We start from the raw sequence: 19869 nt of genomic DNA, 5'->3' as shown, positions 1-19869 counted from the left end.
TATTGATTTGAATGATTTATAAATTGAGGAATGTATAAGCAGAGTTTTAAATAATAAATATTTACTTTTTTTTACTAATATTTAAAACAAATCATGATAACGAACCAAAGATTTTAAGTCAGCTATGAAAATGGCGCTGCCCTGTTTATGTTGACGTTGAAGGTTTAATGTACTGACGTGGAATAAACAATCAAGTTTATTCTAAAATTGTTAGAATTATTAGTATTATAAAAACTTTTAACTAGGTGGGACTAGTGAATTCAGTTTTTGTTTTTTAGTTTAAATTCCATCAGCCTATATTAACCATGATACAAGGAGCGTTAGATGAACTTCGCCGGATGAATAAACGGCAGGTAATTTGTTGAAGCATGTTTGCATTTTTTTTTTAAATTGAATAATAAATTTTATAATTTATTAATATAATATCTAGATGAGGGATGGTTTTAATTTTTATAAGTTTAGTTCAATTTAAAAATATTGTTTCTAAGGAACGAACATATTGTGTTAAGCACATTGTTCACTTTCTGACGTTCATGCTTAAACTTTTAAATCAGTTCGTCAATACTTTAAAATTATTTTGATTGTATATTATACCGACTTATGATCAGATTCAATTATATATTTTAGGCTTTTTCTTCCCCCTGAAACAAAAGTTCTTAAAATTTTAAATTGTAGTATTAATAATAAATTATTTCATAAGCACGAAAGATTGACAAGTTAAAGAGACCTAGCTCTTTTATTCATTTTTCAGTTCTTATACCAATGTCTAAGTTTTGGAATGATCGTTTCATCCGCGTTAATGATTTGGAAAGGATTGATGGTTGTTACGGGCAGCGAAAGCCCCATTGTTGTCGTTTTAAGGTATTATATTTACTTTAAAAACTATTTTTCTTTAATAATGAAAAGTAAGGTTAATTTTAAAAGAATAACTTGTTTATTTTTTTTTTTGTTTATTAAAGTGGCAGCATGGAACCTGCTTTTCACAGAGGTGACTTACTGTTTTTGACTAACTTTCAAGATGATCCTGTAAGAGTGGGCGAAATTGTAGTATTTAAAGTTGAAGGAAGAGATATTCCTATTGTACATCGAGTACTTAAACTGCATGAGAAGTAAATATTGTTTTTAACTTTCTCAGATTTTAAAAGAATTACTTAAACAAAAATTAAAATGAACCTGCTTTTCTTGTATTAGGAGAAATGGAACTGTAAAATTCTTGACCAAAGGTGATAATAACAGCGTGGACGATCGAGGATTATACGCACCTGGTCAGTTTTGGCTCACCAAGAAAGATGTCGTCGGTCGAGCTAGAGGATTCTTGCCGTATGTAGGCATGGTTACAATATACATGAACGAATATCCAAAATTTAAGGTACTTATTTTATGATAATGGTTTTATTAGAATGTTTAATGTTGTAAATTTATTTTTATATTTTACGAGCCTTCATATATGGCAGAGAGACGAAAGGTTTTCACTCTGGAAAAGTAGAACATGCCTAACAGCTACCTAGCTGTGTATGTATTCTATTCTAAGCAAGCTATTCTTAACACCATGAGGCTAATTCTGTAAAAGTCTGTGTTCATTGGGGAAGAATCTTTTCCATCTTTTATTCCTCTGTACTGCATAGAAATAATGCAGTAATTTAGTGACTGAGAAAATAATCGAGAACATTTGGGAAGATTTTTTCCCCGACCGAAGTGTTAAGGATATTGCCATGAGATGAATTTAATAACTAAATTATTGTCAGCATTGGGAGTAATGCATCCAAGGCCTAAGAACACTCAAATCGATGTAATTCTACTCTTCTTTTGGTGACCATATTAGATACCTTTTAGAGCTGCCTCGCTGCAGGCCTTCCTGAGATTACGATTCCACGTCTTTATGGTCTCAGAAACATAAATTATGATTTACCCCATCCAGTTTGCGTAGGATTTCCTAAATTTTCTGCTGATGAACATTCTAAGTTTTGAATTTTTGCTGACTTACTATCCTAATTTAACAGACTATAAGGAGTATGAAAGTTTGTCTTCAGTGATTGTAAATAAACTTAAATTAATAGCACGTAATCTATCGTATGTTTTACGATTAAAACATCCATTCATGCTGTATTATGAGGCTACTTACATATATGTTGCTAGAATGTTCAATATCTTTTTCTTTTTTTTTTTGCACAATTCTAACTGTTATTGCTGAACTATAGCTCGGTGAAACACCGAAATTTTCTGCTACTAAATAACCTAGTCAACCAGTTATTAGAATTAGTTCATTGGTTATACTCTAAGTATAGCAAATAAAAAAATTTCTGAACTGTGTGTTTAATTTCTTTTAAGTGTACCTTAATACTACGCCATAAACACAGTTCAGCCATTATTCCTATTCTAAAGTTGAACTGGGAAAAATGTTCAATGTTGAAGTGATCTTAAATAATTATCTTCCCAAATTACTTATCTTGTATATACTCTTTTATAATTTAAATTTCAATTTATAATTCTGATTTAAATTAATTTTCTTTCTATTTTGTTTACAGTACGCGGTGTTAGCATGTCTCGGATTGTACGTTTTAGTACACAGGGAATAACAGTAAACAAATTATGGAATCCTGATTCCTCCAACTTCTTGCAAGAGACTCGAAACTTTAAAGAAAATAATAATTTATTACCAATTTTATTTTCATTTTTTTTTTTTTTTTTTTTGTAGAAGCTGGAATATTTGGGGACAAACAAAAGATAAAAAGTGGGAATTGAATATAATAATTGAAATGAATAAATAATTTTATTGGGATTTAAAAAAAAACAAAAAGTGGCCGATCAGTAGAAACTGTAACACAGTTAGTTCTGTGCTTCAGTTTATTTTTTATTTTATTTTTTTGTTTTTATTTGAAAATATGAAAGCACGTGAAAATATATTGTAAGAATAAATAAATTTCAAATAAGGAGATTTAAACAATGTTTATATATAATTCCCAGGGTAGACATGTATTTTAATCGCACTCTTAAAACAAAACAAACAAAAATGCTGAAAAAAATAAATTGAAAGTACCGATTTGAAAAAAACAAAAAATTCTAAAATTAAGTAGTTGAAATGGAATAATGATATTCTAAAAAAATAATTTTTGAAAAAAAAAGTGTAAATTAAAATAAACATTACGCTTATCAGTTGAAAAAAATTTCTTTCATTCAATTATTTTGTTTCTGTCAAAAATCTGAACAATTATTTTCTAATTGTAGTCATTTTTACTGGTATTTAGTATCTCATTCAGGTTTTGTGTGAGAAAACTTCGACAATTTCACAAGACACTAACCAAGTAAAACAACCTATCTAAAGTGGATTCTTAACTAGTCTTTAAAATAGACTCATTAAATCAACTTTAAAAGAAAACTAATTTTTTTTCTACCAGATGTTTTTCTTTTTTTACTTTTAATGAAGCTGTGATTTGTTTTTTACTTTTTAATTATTACTATTATAATAAAAAAAAATTCTTTAAACAATTTAAAGAATTTAATAATAATTAAAAATAAAAACAAAATATTCCAACAATTTTTAATGTTTATAAAACAAAATAATAGAAATCTCTGAAGATAATTTGTTCATTAAAAAAAAAAGAAAAAAAAACTTATATAAATTATTTTGTAAAAATATAGTTACACACAAGAAATAAATAAAAACAAAATAAATAAGCGATTAAGTGGGTATTTGTTTATTTATATCATACCTTGAAACTCACTTTGTTCAACCGCACAACCTTCCTACTGGTTGTGGCTAAGGAAGCCGTCTTCAGAAACTCTACAGAGGGCGTTGGAAGGAAATAGAGCAAGATTGTAATTTCTGATTACCAGCTCTCTGATCTGGCACTTCCCTTAGGTTGGAATGAAGAAGTAACAGCTTTGGAAACGTAGACTGCCGTCTACTGTAGATGTGGAAGCCGGGACCAATCCAAGGAGGTTTAAAATCTAGTTAAGCCTGAGTAGGCTGGCTACAATATTTGAGGCGACCCCGGGAGCAATATTTCTGTGTTGCTGAAAAATCGTAAAACGTGGAATAATTAATTCTAGATTCATCTCGATCAGCTAGGCAGCATTACAAGCTACCTAGCCTGCTCAAGGCAAGTACCATTCTTAAAGAATTGATGTACATACATTGCAGTTGTGGGTGGGTGCAAACCTTATGCATAAAAAGGAATTAGGTAGGAATTTGTTGGAATATACGACAGAATATTGGACTAAAATGCTATAGCGTTCATTTGGATGTTCCTAGCGATCCTGAGTGACCATTGTAGATAGCGAAAACAAATGGGTAAGTGTTCGGCAATTCAGGAAAGCAAAATCTTAATCCTTAGTACTTTGTCCAAAAATCCCTTACTAGACTCAATTAAGGTTAATTGAAAATTACGTTCAGAAAATGTAACTTTAATATTTCTGGTAGAATAATGATACTCCCTTATTAACAATATAATTTTCTTTATGTTTTGGAGGAAATTAACAAATGCCATCTATCTGGATTACCAGATTAACCAGTTTTTTCAGGAAGGAAAAACTCTTAATAAGTGGGTGCCATGATAGAATAGGTTGCAATGGCTTTGGTCTAACTGGCCATGGAATCTAATCTAAATACTAATTAAATTTTATTTTAATAATAAAAATATCAAAGTTTGTGTTTAGTATAATATAATTTTGTACATAAAAGAAAATGATAGCAATGTTCGTCGTACAACTGAATCCTTATTAAGTCCCGCTCTCTAAATGAAATGGTTTTTCTTTTTACTCTAAATCTGCAGAAGAATCCTCTTCTAAAGAACTTAACTTTTTTTTACCCTTCTTCTTTTTCATCTTCTTCTTCTTCTTAATGACTGGCACTTTTTCAATCACCTTGGCGCCAGCAGCATTTTCGCCTTCTTCCTTGCTTTTCACATCAGCACTGCCCTCATCAAAAAATTCCTGAACGGTTGTTAAATCCTCCCGAAAATGGATTAATGATTCTAACGTCCGCGATGGATTTACTAGAAACATCGATCTCTCTTCCAGTGGTTGTACTTGGCGAAATGGATTAGTTATTGGTTGAGAATGTTTATTTCGCACACTTTGAAATTTACATAACTGAAAATAAAAAGTTATAAATTCTATTAGAAAACTTACGATTTTTAACCATTATTTATAATAAGAAGAAAACAAATAAATGTGATGTTAACAATTATACACCCTAACTCTTATTTCTTGAATGTTAGTGCTGGAATTTCCGTTATCAGAGATGAGTAATCAGTTAATGTAGTGATTTCGACTTCACCTACGGTACCGTCTCGCACATAATTGCTGACTGAATGAGGAAGGTAATTTGGTAGGTATGTGAGTCATTTAAAAATGTTATTTTGAATCGTAAAACGTTTTGGGAAAAATAATGTAATAATAATTAATGAAACCTAGTTTTCTAGTTCAAGAGTTGGCTGTCAGCAAGTGTAGTAGTTCGAGTCGGAAACGATAGTAAAGTCAAAATTTCTACACCGAACTGATAGATAGATATAGATAAAAGTCCGATCGAATTCGGTCAGGCATACAACAAAACATGTCCGCTATGACGGATAAAATAAGATGAAAAGTTTTACTTTTGATTGTATTAGTTAATAAAAAAGATGAAAACTTGTTGAAAAAATAAAATTGTTTGATTTCATTTAAAACCTGATGTTTGATATAAAAATAATTTAGTAAGAACTAATTTTCACTTTTCACTAGACCGTAATTCACACTTAGAAAATAATAATAAATTATACACGAATGCAGTAAGAAAATATTGATAGGCATTTCCAGAACTGATGCACGAATTTTCCGACCGTAAAGAAAACAGATCAATTATTAGTTGTTTCAAGTTTAAAGTTAGTGTGACAACTTTCAGCGCTGGCCGTAAGGCTAATGCATTCAAACCTTCAAAACGATCAGTAAACTAGAGTGGTGAACTGTACTAGTTCAGGAGTTTGCAAAATGCGGCAATCTTTGGTAAAATTCTAAAAAGTTCAAATTTTGTTGATGCAATAAAGCATGCAATTCCAATATGAATGTCTTAAGAATTCGATATTTATTATTATTATTATTTTTTTAATGATTTAAGGCGCGTCAACATCTAAGGTTATTGGCGCCCGGAGCTTTTTTCAGTGCACTGCCGGCCTCCGGACAGTGTTCTCTCGTTACAGGCAACACTGTCCATCACCGGACAGTGAGCTGTAAGAAGCTCCTACGAAGGGTCAGCAGCTAGATTCGAACCCGGGACCTCCGCATGGGAGACCAGTACGCTAACCGCATAGCTATTTATTATTATTATTATTATTATTATTATTATTATTATATTTGTTGCTGAAATATTGGTAGGAGTAAAGGAGGTTCCTTTTTCAAAATTATTTCGCGAAGGTGTTACTCTTCACCTTCATTATTAGTTTCAAGTTTTAAGTTACAGTGTAACAACTTTCAGCGCTGGCCGAAAGGCTAATGCATTCAAACCCTCACTAGAGTGGAGAACTGTACAAGTTCAGGAGTTTGCAAAATGCGGCAATCTTTGCCGCAAAGGAAGCAACAGCTTTGGTTAAGAACAGGGCATAAGAGTGTGCATGTTAAGCAGTAAGCTTTTTTTTTTTTTTTTTTAATAAATAGAATAAGCTTTTTATTTACAGGAATACACGTAATTTACCTCTGTATAACAGCCATAAAATTTTCGATTTTAAAAACCGGCACTCTTTTGTTTACCAAGCCCTTTAGAATGTAAATTCCATTTAAGCTCTCTATTTTTCCCTAAACAAATCCCTTTTAAAATACGTTTTTTTTAAAAAAAAAAAAAAAACAAAAAAACTTACCTGGTATAAACTGATAGGAAACGATTCCCTACTAATTAGCCATAGAATTCTATGATTACATTTATACTTCATATAACTTGCATAGAGTAGATAATCATCAGTAAACATTGGAACAATTGTGCACAACGGTACTAATTCCACTGGCATTATAGTAAAAGCTTCAAAGAACTTCCTAATGTTTCTGGTAATTGGTTCCAAATATGGGTTTGGCTCTTCAGTTACGTCCTGAAAGAAGGTGAAGAAAAAAAGTGTTATTGCCGCAGTTACTATGGTGGTTTACGTGTTTTTTTTTTTGTTTTTTTTATTTTATCTTAGATTTGTTACTTTTTTTACAGAATATTATTTTCTTGAAAGTATTTCTTTCTCGGATGGTAATAATCTCTCTTTATTGGACTAGTTTTTTATTAATTTCAATTTTTCTTTACGTTTCGGACTGCTTAAGACCCATCTAGAGGTTAGTACAGAGTTTTATAATAGTTTACAGTTAATATAATTTAACTATAAATTTTTCACCAACATATATCTTCGTATTGCATATTTCCAAAATAATTTAAAATAAAAAAGAACACACAAAAATGACTCAATTAATAATTGAAATGGCATACGTAAAGATAAAAATAACTAACTGTTAAGATCATATCTATGCAATAAGAATGAATGCTGAAGAATTATGTTTAATGTTATTAAAAAGATTTTATTGAACTGTAAGATTATATAAGAATGTCTCATAAAATAAAACTTTACAATCCTTTAAGTATTGTTCAAATAGAAAGAAAAATAAGGCAAAAATAAAACGAGACCAGCAAAAAGATGTTGCCTTTTACTTTGATTAGTAATGAAAAATTTAACAATTTTCTTCACATTTTGGAAAAGTGTATTGCATACATTATGTTTAAGGTACATTCCTACAATATATTGAAAATCAGTAATAACCTAATATGCCTAATAACTTTCCTCTTACTCCCTAAAATCCCTCAAAAAAATGTTACATACGAAAGCGAATCAGCTGGAATTTGATGCAGTATATTGCAAAAAAAAGAAATTGAAACATAATAAAGTAAAAAAAAAAAAAAAAAAACTATGAAATCGAACAAAAAGTACAAAATTAAATGCAATAACGCAGCCATATGCACAATCGGCCCACCTTTACGCGGAATTTGCATGCAATTTGTGGCATAAGAGAGATAAGACTAGATAATTTTGAGAGGTTATTAAGTATCCAACTACTGTTGAAAAGAAAAGTTATTTGGCACATTACCTGACAATCATCAATTGCAGAGGATACAGTTAAGGTGAAAAGACTCACAAATCGTTCACTGAGCAACTCAACTTGGAAATATATATGTGGAATTCACCAGCATCCCCTGGAAAAAGCCAGTTTAAGATCAACAAATTTGAATTAAACACAATTCAAGGATGCTAACTAAAAGCCTTTGGTATTCACAATCACAACTTTTTTTTTGATTGGCAATAAACATTATCGACAGCCTAATTTTCCTCAGAAAGAGGCCTACAATTTATCCAATCCTGATGTTCATCCCACCAATTAACATGAAATAAATAAAGACGTCATTCATCAGATTAGTAAAATCAATATTCCTACGTTTGCAGTTCAAATAAACAGAAAATAGAAAAATTCTACTTGAAAATGACTATACAAAGATAAAAACAAATCCTTATCAACGATTTTAAATAATGTGAACAAGTTTTAAAGAAAGATTCGACCTAATGCTATATAATTCTCCATCTAGGTTCAAGTTATGTACGCAAGCGGTATTTTAGTGGAACCCAAACAATTTTTTACTTTCCTTTGATCTTCCATTTAGATATGTTATTCACATACTAACAGACAGACCTATTTCTAAAAACCATTTTTCACTTTCCCTTTATACTAAGTATTGACCATGGCAATTTTCGAACTTACAAATAATGAAATTCTAGCATAATTTAAAAGTTTGTTAGCATAATTAATTTCATTTTAATTCGATGATATTGAAAAACAAAGTTTCACAAGAATTTTGCCAATAATTACTGTTCAGTAAGAGGAAGAAAGATGAAGTGGTTTGTTAGGTTTAGAAATAGGGTAAATTAAGGAGGATTTCCATAAAATCGGGAAGTAAGTTGTTCTTAGTACTGAATTACACGAGATTGTAGTTAAGTGAACTATTGCTTTTCTGGGAAGATGTCGAAGAATTTTAGCAGTTATAAGATCAGTGCCCGCAGCTTTCTTAAGAGTGAGAGATGTTCAATAATAAATAGAATTGTCAGAAAGAGTGAAATGTTTCGGTGGTATGGAGAGAGAGGAAGAGGTAGGTCAAGATCTGATTGTAAGGATTGAAGTGCTGATCGTATCTTGATGAGGAATAAAAACTGAGGAAAAATGAGAGGCGAACAATGAGGCTTTGTCTTCTCGTCAGATGCAGCCCAAGAGACGTCATCTTGACGGAGAGATGTTGGAGTGGTTTTGAAAGATTTTTTTTTTTAGTAGCAGTCCAGAACGAGATGTCTTCCGTGGTTAGTCTTGGAAACGTTCAACCTTCAACTGTTTAAGTTTAAAGTTGGTGAGTTAGTCTATTAGTCTTCAGTCAGATGGATAGCGAGTTCGTTGCCACTTAACTCTGTTGGTTAGTGTGTTGTAAAGTTGACTGTCTTATAGATTCTGGTATGGTCTTAGTAAATTGTAGTACCGTATTGACAATGTCTTCTTTCGATTTAAGAGGAATATGTAAGACTATGTTTCTTTCTATTTCAGATTGGAACGTGGAATATCTAGGAAATATTTTCTTTCACCAATAACAAAAAAAAAAATATATAAATTTGAAATTATCAATTTAAGATAAAAAAATATTACATACTGCACAGAGGTAAACTAATATCACTATGCCATCTGCAACTGATTTAGCTGCTTCATGGCTTTCACAGCTACGTTTATGGAAGACTACATGCATCTCAAATGGATACCTGGAAATGAAAATGTAACATTAAAAAAACACAATCATAAATTTAAATGAGGGAAATTGTACTAATAGTTTTCTAGTCAAGATTTACAATTTGGTCCATAATACGTCTGGTAGCGCTTTTATATCTTTTTCTTCCCTCCTCCTAGAACTAGAATGAAGCAGGCTCTTATCAAACCAGAATGGCTCCCCCCCACACAAAGTTTGGGAAAATGTTTAAAATCAAAAGTGATACAATATTTATAGCGATAAATAATAATAATTTAATAAATTAAATTTGCAAAATACCGATAAAAACCTTAATGTAGGCGATCCTAGGATCTAGGACTTCATGGAACACAAAGTTTTTTCTTTCTAAAGAGGAGTAAGACAAAGTGGAAAGCGGGTGATTATTTATAAAAATAAAAATAAACAAAAATTCAACATTATAAATTAAGAAAACGAAGCAAAAAAAAAAAAAAGCACCAAAAGCTGAGTGAGAATTAAATGAGGCTCATATATTCTGAGGGATAAAATTTATGATCTGGAACCTTGAGAATAAAAGAGGACGTCATGTTCACACCTCATATTTTTTGATTAGAAAGGATCAATTGTAGAAGTTCAAACCACCAATTTCTACGTAACTGAGGTGCAATTTTCAACTCCAGAGTCCCAGGTTAGCCTAGATAGTTTCTAATAATAAAAGAAAATAATTAAAAAAAGCAAAAAAAAACTAACTGGTCATGGTCCACCGAATGTTCACTTCCGGATAAAATCCATATTTTATTGCATTTCTTTGAGGGACTATCCTCTTGTACTATTCCACCCCAATGGAAATGAATTTGTGAAAAGACATAGTCATCTAGTAGTGGTCCACCAGATATGAAGGGCATCTCACCATATTGCCATTGGCCAGTCAAAACAACTGTAATAAAAAATTATAAAAATGTTGATCGTAAAAAATTAGAAAGAAAACTAAATAATCTGTGATTTTTCTCCGGTTTCTGTTGGACTTGCAGGATTGTTTTACTAAGAGAAGTCGCATCATAAAGACTTTATATTTAAGAACCCTTAAAGGGATCATAAGGCTGCAGAGATAATGTGAATGTGCAGTTATTTGGGTTTGTGAACTGACAAACAATTCTAACTCACTAAAATCCAAATTCACATTTACCAATTATATCCTTTATAAATCTCCACTTAACTGATACGAAAATTCTTAATTATCACGTTAAAAATTTCCTCTAAATAACTTATTTTTTAAATTATATTAAACAAAACATGAGGGAAAAAACAAAGTACCTGAATAAGATGTATTCGTCAATTTAAGCTGTTCTGGTGTCAAGGTAAAATTGTTCCATTGTAATGGTGGTATTCTGATGTGAACCAATTGTTCGTATAGAAGGCTCAAGTCTACTGGTGATTCACAAGTTGGTTCGCCATTTAGAATTTCAATAACTTTTTCCGGTGTAAGCGACAATGGTTCTTGTTTCAATTCCCGTTTTTTGCTTACTGGAGGTGGTTCTTCAGGTTGCACTTCTATGTCCATAATTCACAGAAATATGTAAAACATACATAGTAAATATATTTGTATAACATAATACGTATTTTTTTTTTAACTTAACCAAACAGCAATACTAGTCTACAACATCTAAGTAAGAAGACAACTCGTGTTCTGGGCCCAATACTACTGACCGACGCCAAGATTCAGAAAATCCATTGTATTTCATGTGGATTAAAGCGCACGTCGGCCTTTTGGAAAGGAACTTGCTCAACTGTTGACCAAATAATCGTCAAAGAATGACTCCTTGCCACATCACATGAATATGATTTGCCTACATTTCCAAACACATCACTTCAAGAGAGGGAGGCGTGATGCACCTAAAGTACAAAAACAAAAGCAACAACCAAATTTTATCCCCCTCATCCAAATGATCTTACAGGGCCGAATACTCCACAAAACAAATACGTGCACTTAAAAGAGCTTTTATAATTAAATTATTAAAACTAGTGAATGAAATAAATATCTTTCGTACTTAGTAGCAACTCCTAACAAAAAAACAAAATTACATAGCTTTTAAAAAGAGATTAGTTTACGCTTGAGTTTCAACTTTTGCTAACGACAAAGTATTGCGATGTCAATCATGTCGATCAAAATCAATTTAAAGCGCCGACTACATACTGTTGAAAAAGTAGTCAGCATTGAACATCATGATCTACCAGTAAAATCTCCAATAAGTTTCAAAATTTTAAATACATTGGATTTCCTTAATGAAGATAACCGAATTCAGAAAATTATACTAAATAGTACTTTAGTGTAAAATCAAATCACCTACCACCCGTTTCTCTTTCAAAAGTGCCATAAATCGAACTTTCCATACAAATAGAAGTTTGTGGAACACGACTACAATTAGAATACAAGGTGTAAAGGAAATCTAATAGAGCTTTTTTAGAGAAAATCGAAAAACAAAATTTTTTAGTAAATTGGCGTTTCTTAGTTTCGAGGGTTTTTAACACTTATCTACAATCAGGTCACTTGATGGGACCCAGAACACTCTCATGAATCATTAAATAACACATAAATAACTTTTCTTTTCTTTTTTTTTGGCAGTCAACAGAGGTCTGATTGCATTCTTGCACAACGTTGATAAAATACTCATTGTTACTATAAATATAAAACCAAATAGGTTTAAACGTACCACATTTTCCTATACTCGTTGCTCTATTATTATTTAAGAATTTTAACACCCAACTTATCTAATATTTTGCATACACTATTAAAAAACATTACTTTTTCAGGTATAAGGCGGATAACCACTGTACGTAAATCTACTTTAAATACCTTATAAATATAAAACTGGTTGGATATTGGGCTACAAGGATAACCTGCGCATACACTTTTGTAAACAAAATTCATTCTGAATTACACTTCAAATTTTGGTTGCAGAATTGTACGAAAAGAGGATAATTTGTTTTCAAGTTTTCAGCACTGTTCACGCCAATTGTAATTTCAGGTTTTTAGCATTGAGGGTTAAGGCTGAAATTTCGGCTATCGCCGCTAGTTGTTGGAGAAATATACGCTCTTTATTTACAGCATCCTGTTGAATTGAAAAATTGAATTATATTTAAATGCTCAATTAGTGTCCTGTCAGAAAATTTGTTCAATTCTGAACAAGCCTATCACTGCTTTCAAATGGAAAATGAAACTGGGTCCTTACTGGCTAAATTCTTAATTAGTCGTTAATCCTTATATGACCTAGATTTGGCTTTAAGAAAAAGCAATTTGAGTGGCTACTGGAAATCTATCTTCAAAGATGCTTAAAGATATCTACTTTATGAATAACAGTTTCCAATATACTTTCTTTTAAATAAAAGGAAACTCATCTACATTAAGGCATCTTTTAAACATGTTCTCAATACCTCTTATTTTATGAACTCTGAACAGAAAAATTCTATATATTAAAACGCTCGTTAGACGAGTCTTATAGATAAAAAATTGAATATTCACCCTGGTTATAGCCTACCCAGATAAAATGAGCACCCCCACGTTACTGATATTAAGTCAAATCTGTGATCCTATGTTTTATTTTGAGGTTCTCATAAATTGAATAAAATTTTAGGATTAAATTGAAGTTTATAGTTAAGAAAATTTTCGTCTTCAGAGAGTTACCTTATTGAACAAAATTTACCTGGCGCAGGTTTCTCCTCAACCTTCATCTGCTTCTTCTTCTTTTTCTTCTTCTTGCCCTTCTTTTCCTTTTGATCGTCGTCTGTATCATCACTGACTTCTGCCTCATCTGAATGAGACCCGCCATTTTCCTCTTCTTCACCTATGGTGTCTTTCTTCTTCTTACTACTTAGTGCATTCTTTTTGGGGCCCATATTTTAAACTTTTTAAAGAAAGTTTTTGTTTTAGAATAAAAAGAAAAGAAAGGTCTATCTTAATAATGAATAAACAGACTGTTTCACATTAATTTGGTTTTGTTTTGTTTCGTATTTTCGTTATATCATTTTAGTTTTTTCTAAATAAATTAGGTTTTTGGTTTAGAAAATTTGTATACTAATTGAGTTTAAAAATGAACTATGGATTTTGCATTGTGTAAAACTTAAACTGTTGTTATGAATAAATTATCGATCTGCAATTAATTTATTTGTTATAGTTAAAAACATCTGGACTTATCCATATGAATTTTTATTATTTCTTTTAGTGCTGATTAAAAAAATGTAATGTTTCGATTTTTTTTTTTTGATACTTTCTTAGTAAAAAGTTTTAGTCTAGCATGGTAATTTTATCTACGTAGGCATTAATATTCAATTTTACATCAATAAAACTTCTCAGAACGATCCTTACCTAGTAATAATAATAATGATACTTTATTTTTTTAAATGTACAAACAATAAATTAACAAAGAAGTAAAACTTAACGAAAAAACAAAACTGAAAAAGGAGAACAAGTATTAAAAGCTGTCTGCCAGAGTTTACTACGTTGATTACATTCCAAAATAACAAAATACGAGTATAATATCACTTAAAATAAAACAAAATAAAAATAGAAGATTAAGAAAAAGGAAAAATACTGAATAAATAAATAAAAAGAACCCTAAATATAAACACACCAAGACAAATTACCATATATGCGAAAATCCATTAAATAAATTTATAGAGCAAAACATAAAAACAAAACCAAATTAAATTAAAGAATAAAAAATACTAAGAGATGTCTGAAATCCATTCAAACCTTATTTTCCAGGCATGGCGGGCGTAAGAAATCAAGAGGCGGCATGAAACCTTGTCATTTAAATAATTTAAAATTTCCCCTATATTAAGAAAACCCTTGCCAAAATACAGTATGATTTATGTTCAACCAAAACACACATTCTCGTGCCCTGAATTTACACTTTTCTATTCCCAAATGGCTGTAATGTATTTTTTGAAATGTATCCTTCCTGAGGCTTTCCGGAATTATGATTTTATTATTTTTTAGCAAAATTCCCTTTACTTCTGTTATATCCTCTTTTAGATCCCAGTATGGCTGCATTTTATCATTGAGCTCAGTTTTTTCTTCTGGCCAGTTTCCTATGAGCCTTTTTAATTCCATCAAACATGGATCTTTGCTTGTCTCCTCTCTTATTTGGTGCCACCTTTTGTCTGATATTGGTATGAAGTTGTTAATTAGATTCACTTGAGCCAACAAACTGTTCTCTATCCATTTATCAAAGACGTTGTCTTCTTTCGCTCTCGTTCTACTCAAGGCATCTGCTAGTAGTAGGTCTCTTCCTGGTGTATACATATATCACTTGTATATCATACTGCTGTAAGGCTATTCTCATCCTTTGCAATCTCAACGGGCACTTTATCAATGGTTTCCTAAAGATTGTTTCTAGAGGTTTGTGGTCTGATTCAACCACTACTTCTGATTTTCCGTATATGTATTGGTGAAATCTGTGGCAGGCAAAGACGATGGCAAGCATCTCTTTCTCTATCTAGGCATAATTTTGTTGCGTTTCCGTCATTGATTTAGAGGCGTATATAACGGGCAAATTGTCTTGTAACAGCACCGCAGCGACTGTATCTCTGGAAGCATCAACTGTTAGTCTACAAGGTTTTTTCCTTTGGTAATACTGCAGGACTGGCTGACTGGTCAACATGTTTTTTATCTCATTCAGGGCCTTCTCTTGATCCGAACCCCACTGCCACGCAACATCATTTTTTAGTAGTTCCCATTACGGGCTACTACCTGAGTTCCGACAGAAGAGAACACTCGCCCAAAAAGTGGTATAAGTCCTCTCGAACATTTGAGTTACACAGAGAGCACCTCTCGACATCTGGATCTCTTTGTAAACCTAGTAGTAAATGGCGTTTACCCAGTATAGGGGCCATATAATCTTATGTATATTGCGAGAACATATTGGAAAGATTTCTCGTTACGAACTATCTGCAAAATCTAAATAAAATATTTCTTGTCAGATATAAAGGAATTTTCCAGTACTTGAGAAACTGTTTTTTGAAAATGTATACTAAATTTTCTAAGTTATAAAAGCAGGAAATTCTATCAAAGAATTCGTTTAGTTTACTGTTTTCAACTAAAGACCGTGTATATTCGTAGAACGCGTAATTCAAGACGATTATTTTTAACAAAGATGCATTTGTTTGCGGAAATATAGGTAGTTATAAAAGACGATAAATAGCAAGGTTTACTTATTTCGTCAAAATATTTTAGGGAGTCAAAAGCTTTGCAGCATAAAGGAGGCAGTTATACCACATGACTGTGCATAATGGGGACTATATTAGTTCAGGTTAAATGACGGTTATTGGGTATTCTGCCACAAGCGTAAATCATGATATATTCATACAAGAGACTTTTTTTGGTCAATGAGTCCACTAAAAAACTGATGTTTCTGAGGAAAACTCGATGCAGAAAATGCCTTAAATAGGTAAAAAGAAGAAAAGTTGGTAACTTTTTTAAAAATAAAATGTATTGAAAATTTTAATTTTCTTTTTCTTTTTGTAAAATTAAAATATATTTCTGTTTTCTAAAACCTTAAACAGTATTGAAACAGTATATTAATTAGCACAAGAAAAATTAAAAAATAAATTATAATTTAGGATCTCAACTTTCTTACCTTTATTTCTCCCAATTTCACATAACTATTCCCTTAGTAATGGGAGCTGATACTTCAAAAATTTGTCTTATCACATAGCTTTTTATTAATTCTTAAATAATATTTTCTTAAGTCTTCTTACATCTAAAAAATTTTTTGTTTTTTAGAAACTTAAAATTACCAACAAATTATACACTAGCGGTGGTCTTAGTTCCAAATTAGAGAAAAAACATCAAATATTTTGATTGGGAAAAGTTCGGCAACTTTCATAAAACTTTCATAGACATTAAAGAAAAATAATAGCAACTAAAAAACGAAGAAAGAAACTTTGAATTAATGGATAAATTTTCTAAATGATCAATGTGAGATAACATCAAAAATAATAATCACCCTTCTCACATGAAAAGGTTATAATCTTGCAACCTTCCCTCTTTTTGTATTCCTATGAAAGATGTATTTTTTTAATTTAAGAAAACTAATGAATCTAATAAAATTAAAGAAAAAAATAGTCATTATTTAAATAACTATTAACAATTACTTATGATTAATATAAGTTGATGCATTCGACGAAGAATATAAACATTATAGACACTGAAATTCAAATCTCAATTATAATATTCAAATAAGTGTTCACATTCCTCATCCAAAAAGGTTCGCAATACAACCATAGTTTTAAATGCTAAAATATACTACTTATACGATATTAATTTCTGATGGCTTGCAAACAAAAATTTAAATAATTATAAAAATACAATTAACATAGAGAAAAAAATGAATCGTTACTTAGATTAAATGCTACAAATAATAATATGAACTACAGTTTACGTCCACACAAGAGGAGTACATACTTATATTTTAAGAATGTTCGTTTCAATACATAATCACAAAATATACCTCTAGAAAATATGGCACAATTTCAAAATTATTGATAAGTTCCGGACTTCTTTAATGAGATGGTTTAATTAAAAAAAAAATCAACAAAGGGATACTGCTCGGTCACGAAACTAGGGCCGTTTTTAGAAAAAGATAAACCTACTCCGCTGATGTCAAAAAACAAAACAAAAAAAAAGGTAGGAAAAGAAAGGGACGTGACGTGTGCGGATGCTGCACTCATAATGTAAATCTCCTTAGGAGAAGTGTGCTCCGGCATGGTTTGGAAGCTCGGACTCTCGTCAGAAAAGTTAAGCAATGCCCTAAATGCTATTGAAATGTTTTTTTTTTTTTTTATTGGAGGTGCCTGAAAAAACTCTTGACAGGTTTTCTCAGGGAATTGAAAAAGACTTCTTGAAAGAATAGATGGCAGACTGATGTTGTGATACTCGCCATCATATAGGAGCAATTATTTGTCAACACCTGGTAAACAGAGGTGAGGAAATCCCAGGAGTCTACTGAGTAGCACAGGTTACTGAGTAACAAGATAATGAGAGCACAAGGCTTGGGTGAAGATGATGTCCGGTAAGGGTACAATGGTTACTTGAGGTAAGGAGCTGTCCTCAGGGTGATAACTTGGAAAGAAGAAGATAGTTCCTGGAAATAGAATTATTGGCTCATAAATCGAATCCATGATACAGAAAATGTTGGCCTTGTTTCGGGAAGCTTAATGAAGTGAATAGAAACAAAATTTTTGAGTATAAAAAGAAAACTGCACAGAATTGAATCAATATTTCTTAATGCGGCCAAATAAACTTTTTAAATTATTTGTAAATAAATAGATAAAGAAGTTCATCAAATTTTTGAATAAGTAGGTACTCACAACGCTCACTTATTATTTCCAATTAGAATAAATACTCATTTTGATTCACATTTCCATTTTATAGTAATTAATAACCACTTTGTGATGATGAATCTGAAGTGACGGAAGTTATACTTTCAAGGTCTAGGATTTCAAAGTCTAGGTTTTCAGGTTTGATTGACATGGGTAGCTTGGGCCTAAACAAAAAACACAAACAAAATTGATATATTCACAAAATATTCTCTGGTTTTTGGATTAATATAGAAAATTTCGAACCTAGTATTTAAACCGTTGCATTATAAAGGTGACTGACTAAATTTATGTTATAAGTTAAAGTCAACGTACAACAGATCCAAAATGTGGAATTTAAAAACATTCGTCTTTTCTCTTTAGACCCTATTTATATAATTTCTGGCCTAGTTTCATAAAAAAAATTCTTTTCATTCTAGTTTCAGATTCTAATTGAACGAAATTTTGTTCTAACCAATTATTAGATCCGTTCCAACAACACACTACTTTAAGCGTCTTGAGGACACATAGCTTCTTCGTTTCGCAATTGATTCTCGGTCAAGCAATAATCTGGGTCTAAATGGAGACGTTTTACAAGTTCATTGAAAGTCAAATTTTTCCAAATAAACAATGCCACTCTAGTTCAAAATTAGCGCACAATTTTGTTTTGAAAGAAAAATGACTTTATTTTAAAAAGCGATATATTTCTTTTAAATTCCTAATACACTTGCGTTAATAACAGAGATATTTGCAGATTAAAACTAAAGATTTATTTATTTCAAAGATCAGATATTAGTTTATTAAGCAAGTATTGTTTCTCACTTTTTGTTTTGTATCTGTTAACACATTTCATTTTTTTTTTTGTACGAAATCCAGCAGAGTATGAGAACGCTAGGACTTGTTTACTACAAAAGAGCTAAAAGCAGACATAGGTCAAGTGCCACGTCGTATTACTATGCTGTAGAGAGTACAAGAACCTGGGAGAATCGAGATGTTTCTCCATCCGGCATTAAACTCTCCTCCCCTAATTTGACGATCAAATTGTTCCTAACCACTAAGTTATTTCCTACCAAATTGAATAATTTATTGACCTATACCGCAGAATACCGCTGCAGCTGGTTATGAATAATTTTCTACTAAATAATATATAAGGAATAGTAACATCGAGGGTTCTAATTAAACTTATTTTTTGCCAATAAATATTTGTAAATAATAAATATATAAATAAATATAAATAAATAATATCAAACATAGCCTATACAGATTTTTACAATTGATAGTATTATACTTATTTGAGTGCAATGATAGGGTCATGTGTTAACTGCTGTGATATTCAAGATTTTGTAAATTTAGTACAAAATAATTAAAATAATAATAATAATGACAATATTGTAAGGTACATCAGCCATTAAAAATTTGAGAGTTTTTTTTTTTTTTGATCAAAGAAAGAGATAAATACACATATTTTTTTTCGATCTACTTTATAATTTTGTTCAAAGCACACAGATGTTATTACAAGGGTCGAATGAAGCGTCTGTAAATTTCTTTTGAGAACCATTGGGTAGATTTGAAGCAACATGACGAGATGTATTTTGAGTATAAGAAGTAATTTGTTTTGTTTTATAAAATCCAATTTTAATAAACTTTTTGAATTATTAAAAAAAAAAAAAAATCTTTAATTTGGAGGGCCACCTTTAATAAGATAATCTTAACCACCTAACGTTCAGTTAGGTTTCTTACAAAGGGCATTTTTCACATAT

The 19869-nt window shown here is 30.9% G+C and overlaps 2 protein-coding genes across 4 annotated transcripts in view; one reads left to right on the top strand and one right to left on the bottom strand.

Moving 5' to 3' along the window:
- Positions 1-109: 109 nt before the first annotated feature.
- On the top strand, positions 110-2601 carry twr (signal peptidase complex catalytic subunit SEC11 homolog C twr). Its single transcript, XM_074115554.1, has 5 exons — positions 110-353; positions 752-861; positions 960-1109; positions 1192-1369; positions 2526-2601. Exons 1-5 carry the CDS (start codon positions 306-308, stop codon positions 2574-2576), a joined length of 537 nt encoding a protein of 178 aa, XP_073971655.1. The 5' UTR covers positions 110-305; the 3' UTR covers positions 2577-2601.
- Positions 2602-2660: 59 nt separating this feature from the next.
- Positions 2661-19869, bottom strand: part of LOC141447734 (carbonic anhydrase 1-like) — a 48309-nt gene continuing 31100 nt past the window's right edge. The window contains exons 1-6 of one of the 3 annotated variants that reach the window (XM_074115520.1): positions 13456-13927; positions 11069-11305; positions 10505-10691; positions 9686-9791; positions 6831-7055; positions 2661-5091 (exon numbers count right to left, since the gene is read on the bottom strand). In XM_074115520.1, the coding sequence (XP_073971621.1) occupies positions 4756-5091; positions 6831-7055; positions 9686-9791; positions 10505-10691; positions 11069-11305; positions 13456-13648 (1284 nt within the window). In that variant the 5' untranslated portion in view covers positions 13649-13927 and the 3' untranslated portion in view covers positions 2661-4755. Of the gene's footprint in view, positions 5092-6830; positions 7056-9685; positions 9792-10504; positions 10692-11068; positions 11306-13455; positions 13928-16389; positions 18298-19869 lie in introns of those variants that run through there. The other 2 variants (XR_012454546.1, XR_012454545.1) reach the window with 2 other exon arrangements.

This window comes from Rhodnius prolixus, unplaced genomic scaffold (genome assembly GCF_049639745.1).
Source record: "Rhodnius prolixus isolate KJV_2025 unplaced genomic scaffold, Rpr scaffold_13, whole genome shotgun sequence".
NCBI classification, from domain to species: domain Eukaryota; kingdom Metazoa; phylum Arthropoda; class Insecta; order Hemiptera; family Reduviidae; genus Rhodnius; species Rhodnius prolixus.
Note: the sequence above shows the minus strand (reverse complement) of the source record. Positions and strands in the feature narration are given on the sequence as shown.